General features: G+C 34.4%; 2 protein-coding genes across 2 annotated transcripts in view; both read right to left on the bottom strand.

Moving 5' to 3' along the window:
- gcn1 (GCN1 activator of EIF2AK4) overlaps positions 1–5,952 on the bottom strand; it is a 68,205-nt gene extending 62,253 nt beyond the window's left edge. Inside the window, exons 1-7 of the mRNA XM_016463791.1 lie at positions 5,883–5,952; positions 4,970–5,078; positions 4,158–4,221; positions 3,947–4,078; positions 2,645–2,753; positions 2,383–2,481; positions 1,773–1,907 (exon numbers count right to left, since the gene is read on the bottom strand). Coding sequence (XP_016319277.1) covers positions 1,773–1,907; positions 2,383–2,481; positions 2,645–2,753; positions 3,947–4,078; positions 4,158–4,221; positions 4,970–5,078; positions 5,883–5,900 — 666 coding nt within the window. The 5' untranslated portion in view covers positions 5,901–5,952. The remainder of the gene's footprint in view (positions 1–1,772; positions 1,908–2,382; positions 2,482–2,644; positions 2,754–3,946; positions 4,079–4,157; positions 4,222–4,969; positions 5,079–5,882) is intronic.
- A 3,546-nt stretch (positions 5,953–9,498) lies between these two features.
- Positions 9,499–13,024, bottom strand: LOC107670975 (paxillin-like). The gene is made up of 6 exons (XM_016463790.1): positions 12,942–13,024; positions 11,726–11,872; positions 11,434–11,607; positions 11,118–11,199; positions 10,591–10,739; positions 9,499–9,642 (listed from the first exon to the last, which is right to left on the bottom strand). Exons 1-6 carry the CDS (start codon positions 12,990–12,992, stop codon positions 9,499–9,501), a joined length of 747 nt encoding a protein of 248 aa, XP_016319276.1. The 5' UTR covers positions 12,993–13,024.
- Between the last annotated feature and the right edge of the window lie 6 nt (positions 13,025–13,030).

Here is a 13,030-nt window from a genome sequence, read left to right as displayed (position 1 = left end):
TGAGAACCGTGGATTTTCACTGGTATCGGTACCGAATACTGAAATTTTGGTACCGTGACAAGACTAGACAGAACTGTTAACAATGACAGCGAACAAGAGGGAGAATGTGAGCACTGCCGATATTTGAAAAATGCCAAATATCGGCCGATATATCGGGTTCTGACTTAAAGTCCCCCTGTAGTGAAAATCAAGTTTTTTATGTTGTTTATTTGTCTATGTGGTGTTTTTAATATGCTTTTAGACAAACCATGTGCCAATCTATTAATCAACACCACTGCTGTGTATTTTCTCCTTAAAACTGTAGTTTCCCAAAGGCTGACCCAGAAATATGGTTTGGAACAGCCCTTGGTTTTCTACGTCACAAACCAATAACCAATCACGTCAAGGGATCGATTCCTATCACTAGCATGCAAAATAGGCCTATACCAATACCAGCACAAAACCAAACATAAATTAGAGCAAAAAACCCATGAAGCTGTGGTTTAATGTGAATTTAGAACCGCCAACTTGCATTATAAACCGTGGCAACAGTGTAAAAGTAGCCCCAGGTCAGACCCACCTCTCCCGCATCGGCGTCTGCATTTCACACGCGTTGCTCGCGGGCACGAATTGGATTTACAAACGGCTGCATTCGAGTCTTCAAGGCATTTTAGGACACAACATCGTCAAGTAAGTAACTTTAACGAATGTTACAGTATTCACTGTAGTTGTCCGCTAGTAAAAACATAGTTTTATCAGTCATTATTCGTGTATGCCCTTGTTTTTTGTGTTTACTACAGTTCAGTGGATCAGGAGGCGCTGGCTGGTGTGACTGAGTGGAGGCGGGACTAATTTGCATATTCATAGATCAGCGTATAGTAAATGAGGCAAGGGTGTAGAGTTACATTCAAGGCATTTTAAGGCATGAAAAATTATTTTCACAAGAAAAAACATTTAAATATGATATTTTGATGATAAAAGATAAGTTTTAAGGGATAAAATATTTGACTACAGGGGGACTTTAAATTAAAGTACTAAAATTACTAAAACTGAATAAAGCTAAATATATAAAAAGCAGAAAAAACCCGAAAACAATTAAAGTTGACAAAATAACATAATAAAATTACTAAATATTAAACTAAAATTAAAATGAAAATGGAAAATATAAAAACAAAATCAAATCCAAAATATTAATACCATATTATCCAGAAAATAAATCACACCTGGGTACAATTTGCAGCAGGAAAAAATAGCATTGTTGAGAGAAAAAACCTGATAAGTTGCATCGGTGTGTAAGCCACATTATTATTAAATTCAGTAATAATGTAAAATATCGGCAAATGAAACATTTACAAACTTTATAAACACTATAATCATTATAGAGGCATTCATTATAAACATAACATTTAGTCTATAATAAACCGCAAACCTATAAACAATTTTTTTTTTAAAGTGAAACTGGAACTGGCGTAGGGCTCAAGTACCTCTCTTTTTCGGCACTAATCCAAATGTTTCCATATTCGCAATGTAGCCAAACATTTGATTGCTAAACTATTATTTATTCTGTAAACAAAATTTGTTTTTTTATTCTATTACATTATGAATAAGTCAGAGCATGTTTCATATGATTAAAAACATGACTTATATTCCAGCAAATATGGTATATATAAATATGGCAAATACTACTATTATGGTAAATAAAAATACTGAAATAACACTGAATCAGAAGCAGCAGCGCATTCGACACATTTGACAGGTTTAGCACAGGAATGACAAGGGCTTGAGTTTTCCACCTTGTGTTTGTTGATAGTGGCGATGTCTCTCTGCGCAGAGCAGAAATCCACACACAATCCCAGCAGCGGCACAGACACACAGCTCTGATCCAAACACAGCAGAGTGCTCATGTACTGATCCACCAGACCCGGGTTCTGCAGAAACACAGACCGTCTATTCATATAAAACTATAGGGTGTCAATTTTAAACATATTACAGAAAGACTATTGTTATATTTAATCTGAGCAACAGTAACAATTGATGAGACATGAGCTTCTACATTTGCAGAGAAAGATTTAGGTCAATACGATCTTTAAAAAAATAAATGAATACTTCTATTCAGTAATGGTGCATTAAATCAAACAAAAGTGACAGTAAAGACATTTATAAAGTCATACAAGATTGCATGTTCAAATAAATGCTGTTCTTTTGAATTTTCTATTAATCAAGAATCCTCCATGCTGAAAATTCAGCTTTGATCTCAGGAATAAATTACATTTTAAAATGAATAAAATTTTTGATCAAATAAATGCAGCCTTGGTGAGCAGAAGAGAGACTCTCTCAGAAATCTTAACTCAGTCTTTTTAACTGTAGTGTACGAGACTTCAGACTGAATTCATTTTGCTTTACCTCCTTCCACAGCTTATTAAAGCGTTTGCTGATTGACTTGAGAGCGTTCCCCGAGGCTCCACCCACTGCCTCCGCCAGCAGCAAACTCTGAACCTCAACCTGATTGGAGGAGACACAAAGAGAGTATGTGATTGGACAGACTGCATGTAAAGATTTTAAAACAATCATAATAAGAAAGACATACAGGTTTTGAACAATAGCTAATCTATACTATGACTAATAAAGATAGTAATGCAACTGTCTAAGTGGCAAAACAACTGACCAGTTTCTTCCAGTTGGCACCTTCTCTCTTGTCTGCGGAGGGGAAGACGGTCCGAACAATTAAGCAGGTCCAGGGCAGGGCGCAGCAGGCTCCTGAAGCTGTGCTCTTCCTGCATACATGTTTTGACATTATACTTGATTGTAGCTCATCGTAGAGTCATTTGCATCTGATAACTATAAGATTCCTGGAGCTCTATGAAATGCGTTTTATTTTCTCCCAAATTCTGTGTACTACACGTTTGAATTTTTTGGAATTCCTTTTTAACGTTTAAATTCAATTTAGTCATAAAATGTTATGTCTAATTCACTGAAATCATGAAATGTATACAATTTAACATCAATTTATTAAAAGTTTAATTTAAAAAAATACATTTTTAGGGCCCTAGGAAATCCAAATTATTTTTCCCCAAATCCCATCTTGTCTGTTTTAATTTTTCTAAATTAAATTGTTGCAATTGAAAAGCATGTCTAATTAATTGAAATCATAAAACTTATACAATTTAACAAAAATCACATTTTTAGGGCCACATGAAATTTAATTTATTTTTTTCTCAAAATCATTTTTTTCTGGATTCAGTTTAAAGTAAATTAAAGTCATCAAAAAGCATGTCTAATTACGGCATATACACTTTTACAACAATTCAACTTTGAACAAAAATTTAAATTTTAGGGCCCTACATATCCATTTAATGCCCCCTCCCCCAAATTCCATGTTTTCTGTATTTATGACTTACTGTTAAAAAAAGGAAGAAAGAAAACTTTAAATAAATAAAAAATGTAATGATATTCCTTAAAGTTTTAGTCACTAATTAGAATTTAATCATTTTAATTATCATTATTATTACTTTAATATGTACATTCTACCATATTATAGTAATATATTTCTGTCACAATTTTTTATATTGAAAGGTTGTCTTGAAGACCATCTGTTTGTATATATAACGTAGCGATAGTCTCTCAAATTAAATGGTGAAATGCTGTTAAAGTGACCGTCTGCAGATGTGCACAACTTTATGTGTTTATGTCTGCATATTTAAATAATCTTTTTGTGGTTTAATATTCACAAACACTAGTTTATGTCATGATCTGATTCACTGTACAACCCCACTTTTGATTTATTCATCTAAATTTTACATAATATTAGACATTCCATGTTATATTCCAAAATAGACATTCCAAAATATTCCCGACATTCCATGTTATACTATTAAAAAAATCTATTTTTATGATTAGATTCCACAATTCTGTCCATGTTTTCCACATTACGGAAATCATAGGGCTCTGTATAAGTGTGCTCACTCACCCGGGCATCATGCCCTTGCTGACCACCCCACAGCTCAGCAGACCGGGAGGGAGATTGGTCGCAATGGCATCAGGCTGAGAGCAGACGAGCACCTCGATGACCGAGAGCAAAGCTCGCCGAGACGCAGCATCTCTAAGAGGAGAAATCAAACCCACCTTCAGTAGAAGAACATGCTTTAATGGACAGAGGAGAGGGAACGGCTCACACTCACCTGTATCTGTGCAGAGTGAGATAGAAGAGTTTACACAGTCCTTTAATGGCTGGCTCCGGAAGATCTGAGGAGAGAATTTAACCACAAAGCATTACAGGGTTCAAATGAAAGTTATTTACACTTTCACATCATTCCAAACTCATATCTGACTGAATATGCACATGTGCGAATGCAGAGTTAACAGACACTACTGCTCAAAAGTAGTTTTATGTCTTTTGTTTTTAAAGAAATTAATACTTCTGTTCAACAAAATGGCACTAAATTGATCAAAAGTGACAGTAAAGGCATTCATAATGTTACAAACGATTTCGATTTCAAATAAACACGGTTTATTGATCATTTAAAAAAAAAATGTATCACAGTTTCCAAAAAGATATGAAGCAGCACAACTGTTTTCAACATTGCTAATAATCAGAAATGTTTCTCAAATCAGCATATTAGAATGATTTCTGAAGGATCATGTGACAATGAAGACTGGAGTAATGATGCTGAAAATCCAGCTTTGATCACATAAATAAATTACATTTTAACATATATTCAAATAGAAACCAGTTATTTGAAACGGTAATAATATTTCACAATATTTCTGAGCTTTTACTGCATTTTTGATCAAATAAATGTAGCCTTGGTGAGCACAGCTGACTTTAAAACCATTAAAAAAGGTAGTGCATGACTTGGAATGGCATGGAATATAGTGAACAATTGATGCTTTAACAGTGTTTTGTCACATTTGGTCACCGTAATGCTCTTCAAGATGTCCACAGAACACTAAACATGTTATATTAGTTATTTCTTTAGTCTGATAAGCTCACCCTTTCCTTTCACACATTCCTTCAACTCTTCAAGAATTTCTTTGCGCTCTTTAACGCTGGACGACGTGACTTTCACAGCGAATCTCTTCAGTGTGTCTGAAACCTGCCCCTGCAAACACACAAATATCAGCCATCAGACGCTGCTTGCTTACTGTGGCACACATGCAACTAAATCTAAATATGGATATCATATTACGGTTTACTATAGTAAACACTGTTACCAACACAATATTCATCACTCCATTTATTGTTACTATAATAAAGCATGAGTTGACATTGTATTAGTCACCACTGTCATAAAACGACGATAAAAATGACTGATTGAATGCATCATATACTGACAGAAGGATATTCATTCATAATGGCTTTACATTAGTAGTTCAGGCATGAATTACATTTTTCATAAGCGACTCCTTACACAAAGTGATGGTATCAGGTGATTGTTTGATCAGTTTTATGTAACACAGCATTCTGAAGATTACCGTGATATTACAGTGCTATATTTAAAAAAAAAAAACAACAACAACAACATGGTTTTAACATGATACCATGTCCAGAAACATGGTACTTCTGGCACTTTCTTGTTAAGAGTCTGAAGTGAATGTGTGTTTGAGATCAGCAGATGCACAAACAAGTGGGTGACACGTTTAAAATAGTCTCGTTGTCTGTCAAATGACCGTAAAATCATAATAAATGTGTGTTATGCAACTGTGCCATCATTAATGTTCAGTTTATCATTGTTAATGCACCTTCACGCACTAGCGCGCACGCACAGCGTCTTCTAATGTATCTGAACATCACGCGCTCACAGTTCATGCATCATCTTCTTTGAAAGCTCATAAGAAAGTGGTGAGATACTGAAGAAAAGTTAGCGTTTTAATGTTCATGCAGCCACAGATCGAATCGCACCAACCTGCGTGTCCGCCGCCATCTTGCCGGCCTCGATCTGGAAAGGATTTAAGTCGTCACTTCCGGAGTCATTACCGTCCTCGGCCACGTGCTTCTGCGGGTATTTTCTCCTTAGCGCTTCTAGTGGGCGCATCAAACGTTCTTCTTCTTCTTCTTGAAATTTTATTGGCGGTTGACAAACAACAAAATGGTGTATTTCCGCCACCAACTGGTATGGAGGCGCATCAAATTTTCAACAGCCCGCAACTTTTAAGCATAAAAGTATTTTTTTCCTCATTTTCAGCAAATTATCAGTGAATTAAATAATCAAAAATTCTATTTAAATTGTCTATTAATTTTATAAAGTTTTTAGCAAAAAAAAAATACAACACAATTTTAATACAATCCCGCCAAAAAGTAAAAATAAATAAATCTGCCACAAATTAAACGGTTACAGCTACACACAAAAGTATACCAATATTTGAGAAAATTAAAACTAATTCTGTACAAAAAAATAATGCATATATTTAGCAGTTTACGTCAAAACTGTGCTACTGTTATATGATTTTATTTGTCAATAGGTCTGAAAAACTGAAGTATAAAAGTATTTTCCCCCTCCTTTTCAACAAATTATCAGTGAATAAAATAACCAAACATTTTAAGCCGTCTATTCCCTTTCTAAAGTTTTTTTTATAAATAAAAAGCTACAACAAAATCTAGCCGTCAATTATAGGAATCAATCCAATGTGGGAGGAAATTAAGATTTCCCATAAATTAAACAGTTAGGCTACAGTTACACACAAAATGTGAAAATTAAAACGAATTTGCTACAAAAAAAATAGAATATATATTGTTATATGTCTTTAATTGTTAGATACAGCCAAAAAGATTACTGTTTTGTGTACAAACGTCTAGGCAAAAATATGAATTTAATAATAAACAACATCAGGAGGAAAAATACTCAGTGCATTAAAACACCAGATTTATTTGTATATAATTGCATGAATTGAAACAATAACCAATACTCACAGAATAGGCTAAAATGTGACAGTGTTACAAGAGGGGAAAAAAATATGCATAGCTGATTTCACATTGGGTAAATGATAATATTTGCAAAGGGACACTAAAATAATGACTGATGAACAGAAAAACGTCAGATCAATTAATATGATAGAAAATCTCAAAATAAACAAAGGCACAACATTCGACCAGTGTAAATGAGTGATTAAAACACATTAGGATATCATATGATTTCCACCGCACCTTCTTTTGGCACATAGCGAGTAAAACAAACAGTGACAGATTATTACAACTGAGTTATCAAAGAAGGCATATTCATAGTGAATTTAATCAAACAAACCAGAACAAGTATCTTCTACTTTCTAAGTAGTGTTTTCTCAACAGATCTCTGGCACATTGGGTCATATAAAAGCTTTCATATAATAAACACGTGCTGGTATATTTATCCAATGCATGCAACGAATCATATTAGCAATCTTTGTTGACAGGCATCCAGAAAGCCACACCGTTCCAAATAGACGCCAGGGACTGTATATATGTAATATTCTTGATCTGAAAATCACTTCTGTTTCCGTTTCTAAAAATATAAGAAAGTCTTCATCGATTCACCCCTTCGTAGCTTTATGAGTTTTCAAAACTCACCTTTTAAAATGATTGAAAGACACTTAAGACTTTCATGCAAAACGGAAAAAAAACTAAAAGAGAAAAAGAGAATTAGTAATAGTATATCATTCATCACGATATCATAATACAGCAGTTACAATATTGTCTAGAATTGTCTCTGAGAGTGAGCAAGACAGTATCAGATACTCATTTCCAATCAAATCATATACTGGATTCAAGGGTATATTGTATATATACAATATTGTCACAGCTATTTAGATGAACAATATCAACAGGACAACAGGAGATTGACTTTTCACTTCACAAGACACTTAACTGATGGACTGGAGTGTTACTTGTGGATTATTGTGATGTTTTTATCAGCTGTTTGGACTCTCATTCTGACGGCACCCATTCACTGCAGAGCATCCATTGCTGAGCGAGTGATGCAACGCTACATTTTTCCAAATCTGATGAAGAAACAAACTCATCCTAATCTTGGATGGCCTGAGGGTGAGCACATTTTCAGTAAATGTTCACATTTGGGTGAACTATTCCTTTAAGTGGATCATCAGTGGTTATGTAGTGACTGTTTAGTGACTAAAACCAAAATAGCCAGTCATCCTAACTACAAAACATTTCCCAAAATGCCATACATGACTGGTTCCTTCACAGAATAATAATAAAGACTTAAGCTCTATTGACACCAGAGAATATAGTTTTGATTTATCAGTGTAAAACACATGTTTACAGTGGAAGCCACGTCATGGTTTTACTTTCAAAACTGTAAACACATATTTTCCTTTGATTTATCAAACTAAACAACGAGTAGAAATGATTTTCTGTATCTTAAATTGTATTTAATCCCATACATTCCTTACTTTGAGACGAGACGCATAAACTCCTGCGAATTCCACGCAGACGCCGGCAGAAGTGAACGATTAACATTAGAATACACTCATATCTATGGGTTCCAGATGTCAGTAATAATTAAACCCGTCATTAGAAGTTGCTACACAGACTTTATGAGGAATAATCTGAACTTCAGTCTCTCAATTACAACATGGATTAGAAACTTTGTGTTATATCTTGTATGCAAAACTATGACTACTAACTGGTATACTTTGTGTCTTTTAAATTCAGTTAGATTTGTAATACAAAACAAGGCACTAAAAGTAGCACTTCATCGAGGTGAAATTTTATGCTAAAATGATGCAAATGCAGCAAATAGACATTTTCCTAGCAAGGTGAAGCTCAAAAGAACACACCCGGGCCATATTTCATACCAAAATAAAAAGAAAGAATAAATTATATTTTGCATAAAAGAAAATGTAGCCTATTTTAGGTGTAATAACAATGAAGGATTTATACTTCATCATAGTATTATTTGTTTTACTGAGATTAAGACAATTTAAAACAACATCAATATTATGAATATTACTAATAAAAAATACAACAATAATAATAATTATTATTAATAATAATAAAATGTTATTGGACAGGATATTTTTTCATTATATTACTATAATGAAAATGATTTTTTTGGTAACACAATAATGGAAAATAAGGTAGAAAATGTTTTTTTTTTCTGAAAATAATGTCACAATGCAAACATTTTTTAAATATTTTTAAACTGGCTTAAATGTTTTTAATACAAAATATGATTTCTTATCTTTCCTTTTGGTTTCAGACTAATATATGACCTGGATATTTTTTCATGAGATTCACCAGTAAGTATTGGCTCCAGCTGGTTATTCGTTTGATTTCCAGTCATTGAATTATCTGATGTTTCGTTTCCTTCTGTTGATTGTGTCTCAAACGTTCCCATCATCCCTCCTGAACTGTTCTCATCATCAAACAGTTTCTCTCCAGCTCATCCAGTGAGCAGAAAACATTCACACACTTTCTCAAAAAAAAACTCTACAGTCTCAGCTGAACTTTCCTCTAATACCCTCTAAAACAACCTGGCTTTTGAGAGCACGTTTCATGGCACCATCGTTTTAACCTGACCAGCAACGTCATGTGGGGATGTCGAGAGTCAGACACATTAACCTGAACAACACAGAACACAGCGACCCGCGGCGGGAGTGATAATGAACCTCACAGTACGGCTGACCGTCGTGCTCGAAGAAACTGCCGTTGACGAAGGGTGTGAAGCACTCCTGAAACACACACAACAAAACCACATGACTACTCATAAACGCCTCATTATGCTTATTTATTTTTATGCCAAGAAGTCTCTGCTGCTCACTAAGGCTTCATTTATTAATTTTTTTATTCAAAATACAGTAAAAACAGTAATATTGTGAAATATTTTTACAATTTAAAAATGATGCAAATCTGAATTTTCAGCATCATTACTCCACTCAAAGAAACTGAAATTACTCCAAACTTTTGACCAAGTGTATATGGGTCAAAGACGAAAAAGGGTTTAAGCATAAAAGCAATAAGTGTAATACTGCTTTAAATTGTTGTTGTTTTTCCCCAATTTTTTTTTTTTTAAGTTTTCTGTTTAATTTAAATGCAATTTTGTTTTTGTTTTTCCGAGCAAAAAATAAATATCATACATTTTTCCCTGATTTACAGAAGACACCCACTAAAATGTCATTCAGTGTAACAATCTTGTCAGGCATATTTACAACAAAAATCAATTTATGACATATCAAAAGACTAATTACTTTCACCCCAGATACTAATTAGTTGTAATTCTACATTTTTAAAATTTGCCACTATCCTAGGTTTTGCACGTTTGTCAGTAACATTTGTTTACTCATTTAAAACACAATCAAATTTAATATGCTCCCTTATTCTTTTATATATTTTAATATGTACATGTCAGAATAAGCATGTTGTTTGAATTTTTACATAAATATTGTGTTACACTGACAATGTAACATTATTTCAACCAAATTTTAACATTTTATTCTCCAAAAACTTATTTGAAACCTTAAAAGTAGACACTTTACTTACATTTAATGTGCTTTCTATGGACATAAAATTACTTTTGTATATTTCTTTTGACGCGGATCTTAACGACTTTGACCCATATTCAAAACTAAAGCAACAGACCACTCAAAAAAATGAGAAATCTTTTATTATCATATACTCACCCTGCACACAAAACACTCTGGATGCCAGAGGGCGCTCAGGGCAGAGATGTAATTCTCCAGGATGGCACGAGCACAACCGCCACATTTAGGAGCAAACAGGTCGAAGTAGTCTTTACGACAGTACGCCTTTCCATCCTTCTCATGAAATCCTGAAAAACAGAACAAAGATGTATTTATAATAAGTATTCACTAATACAAACAAAAAAAAAGAGATAAGCGGTCAACAGTTTCGTCAAAAAGTCGTATTTTGCATTATATTTTATTACAAATTATATAACCAGCATAGTTTGAGTGCAGAGTTCTTTTAATTACAGTATTAGTTTTGTCGCCCTTTTAAGTTTAAAGGGCATCTATTATGCTCTTTGGATTTTTAATGTTGCTGTTTGTGCATATAAATCTGCAAAATGTAAATACATGTAAATGTATTCTAGCAGACCCCAAAAATAAAATTACAAACTTGCAAATGAGCAAAATATGGGTACTTTGATGACAGCAGCCACTGGACTCTTCTGTAAGTGTTTACTCACCTTCAGGACCAAAGAACGCCCCACACTGGGCACAGAAAAAGTGCTCAGGATGCCACGTCTTGTCTAACGCCGTCACCACTTTCTGTGAGGTGAGAACAATTTAATCAGTTTTATCATCTGTAGCAGGTTGTCAATTACCACAGGAACATTAATCACTTACAATGTAAGTGGCACTAAATAAGTGGATACACAGGCTGACATAATAAACACTGGCTTTGTTCACACTGAACACAAATCCGGCCACATATAAATATGGATTGCATCGACTGAGGAAACATTATATTTAATGTGCGTATTCTGTCAAGTTTGTTCTCACATCCAGTATGGGTCCGTTACAGTAATAGCAGCGCGGAGAGAATAAATGGTGGTAATCTCTCTCACAGTATGGCTGTCCTTCCCTCTCAAAGAAGTTTCTGGAACCAATCTCCTCCTGGCAGTGTGTGCACACAAAATGCTCTGGATGCCATGTGCGCCCCATGGCAGTTACCACCTGTACAGAAACACACACACACATGCATCCTTTGTTTAGATGTGTCTAACACAGCATGTAATCTTGGCTGAAAGCTAAAATCCTATATGTTTGTGGTGTAGCTCTCTGGCTCCCTCACCTGGCCAACAATGGGTTTGCAGCAGGCGCCACACACTCCCTTGGCAACCGTCTGCACTCCCAGCTTGTGGAGGTCAGACTGAAGACTGCCCAGCATGTTGTCCAGTTTATTAACCTGTGGTTGTGGACCCTTCCCCTGGGCCATAATCTAAAGAGAGATAGAACAAAAGATCAAGAATAAAAAAAATCTTCAATGCAAAAAAAAATAAAAATACAAGCACAAAACACAAGCACCTAAAAAAATCAACAAGATGACAGTTTCTGAAGGAACAGAATTGGTTATATAATTACTATAATAATATGTTAATTTCTTTCAAGTTACAGTTCTTGATCACATAAATATAAAATCTGGTGTTTTTTTTTTTTTGTCAATGTCCCACTACACTGTGGGAAAAAATTCCCCTATTTACATTTGTGTCTTAAGCGTATTTTGGACAAATGTTTTAGATTATAACAAAACGTAAATTTTTTGCGTATTTAAGATTTCATGATACTAATAACAACATAATATAGAAAATAACTGTAAACCAACCACATCATTCTCAGAACAAATATTTACACCCCTAATCAATACACAGGGTATCTGCAGAATTTAGAAGCTCAAATTTAAGACTTTTTAAGATCTTTTTTAAGACCTGTACAAATAAAATTAATATCATATGCCTGAGGTAGGGCAATGTCTATGGTAACATTACACTGTGAAATGACTGTAAAAACCATTACAGTTCAGATACAGGTATTCACAAAATCTAAAATTTTTATAGACTGATAAACTTCACATTTCAGCCTTTAAACCATTTTTAAGAAAATGGATGAATCAAAAGTAATTATTATATTAATTTAAACAATTATTATCAATCATTATATTCTTTAAATAACATAGAAATATATTTTACTGTCTTAATCCACCAGTCCACCCACAATCCACATGTCCTTGATCCACCAGTTCACATTTACAACTGCGTGTATGCAGCATAAAAACATGGGTTGATTTTCACATGCAAATTCGTTCTCTGCCAGCAGGTGGTGCTTTTGGAACAGCAGAAATATAGCGGTTTCCTCGGTAACCACAGTACACAAAGCAGCTCACACAAACACACACACAAAACATCTCCAAGCTCAAGCATACAACATTAAATTTACAAATCCATAGAAGATTTGTGATTGTTCTAGAGGACAGTAAGACAGAAGCTTAGCCAATGACAGCATGTCTGCACCTGCAGCGGAGGGAAGAGTGGGTCATACTCCGTCTGGCAGCCAACTGACATCAGCACTTTGGGCGGGGCCACAGGGGCAGGTGGTGGGG

This window comes from Sinocyclocheilus anshuiensis, unplaced genomic scaffold (genome assembly GCF_001515605.1).
Source record: "Sinocyclocheilus anshuiensis isolate Anshui unplaced genomic scaffold, SAMN03320099.WGS_v1.1 scaffold332, whole genome shotgun sequence".
Taxonomy (NCBI): domain Eukaryota; kingdom Metazoa; phylum Chordata; class Actinopteri; order Cypriniformes; family Cyprinidae; genus Sinocyclocheilus; species Sinocyclocheilus anshuiensis.
The sequence above is the reverse complement of the archived record's forward strand: the minus strand, read 5'-3'. Positions and strand labels throughout refer to the sequence as shown.

What these genes read in the sequence shown, in the direction of transcription:
- LOC107670975 (XM_016463790.1), bottom strand. Translation starts at nt 12,992, where the DNA reads ATGTCAGTTGGCTGCCAGACGGAGTATGACCCACTCTTCCCTCCGCTG. An exon ending in GTAACGGACCCATACTGGAT is followed by an intron (nt 11,200 to 11,433) that starts GTGAGAACAAAC and finishes CTCACCTCACAG; the next exon opens with AAAGTGGTGACGGCGTTAGA. An exon ending in GGCGTTCTTTGGTCCTGAAG is followed by an intron (nt 10,740 to 11,117) that starts GTGAGTAAACAC and finishes TCTGTTTTTCAG; the next exon opens with GATTTCATGAGAAGGATGGA.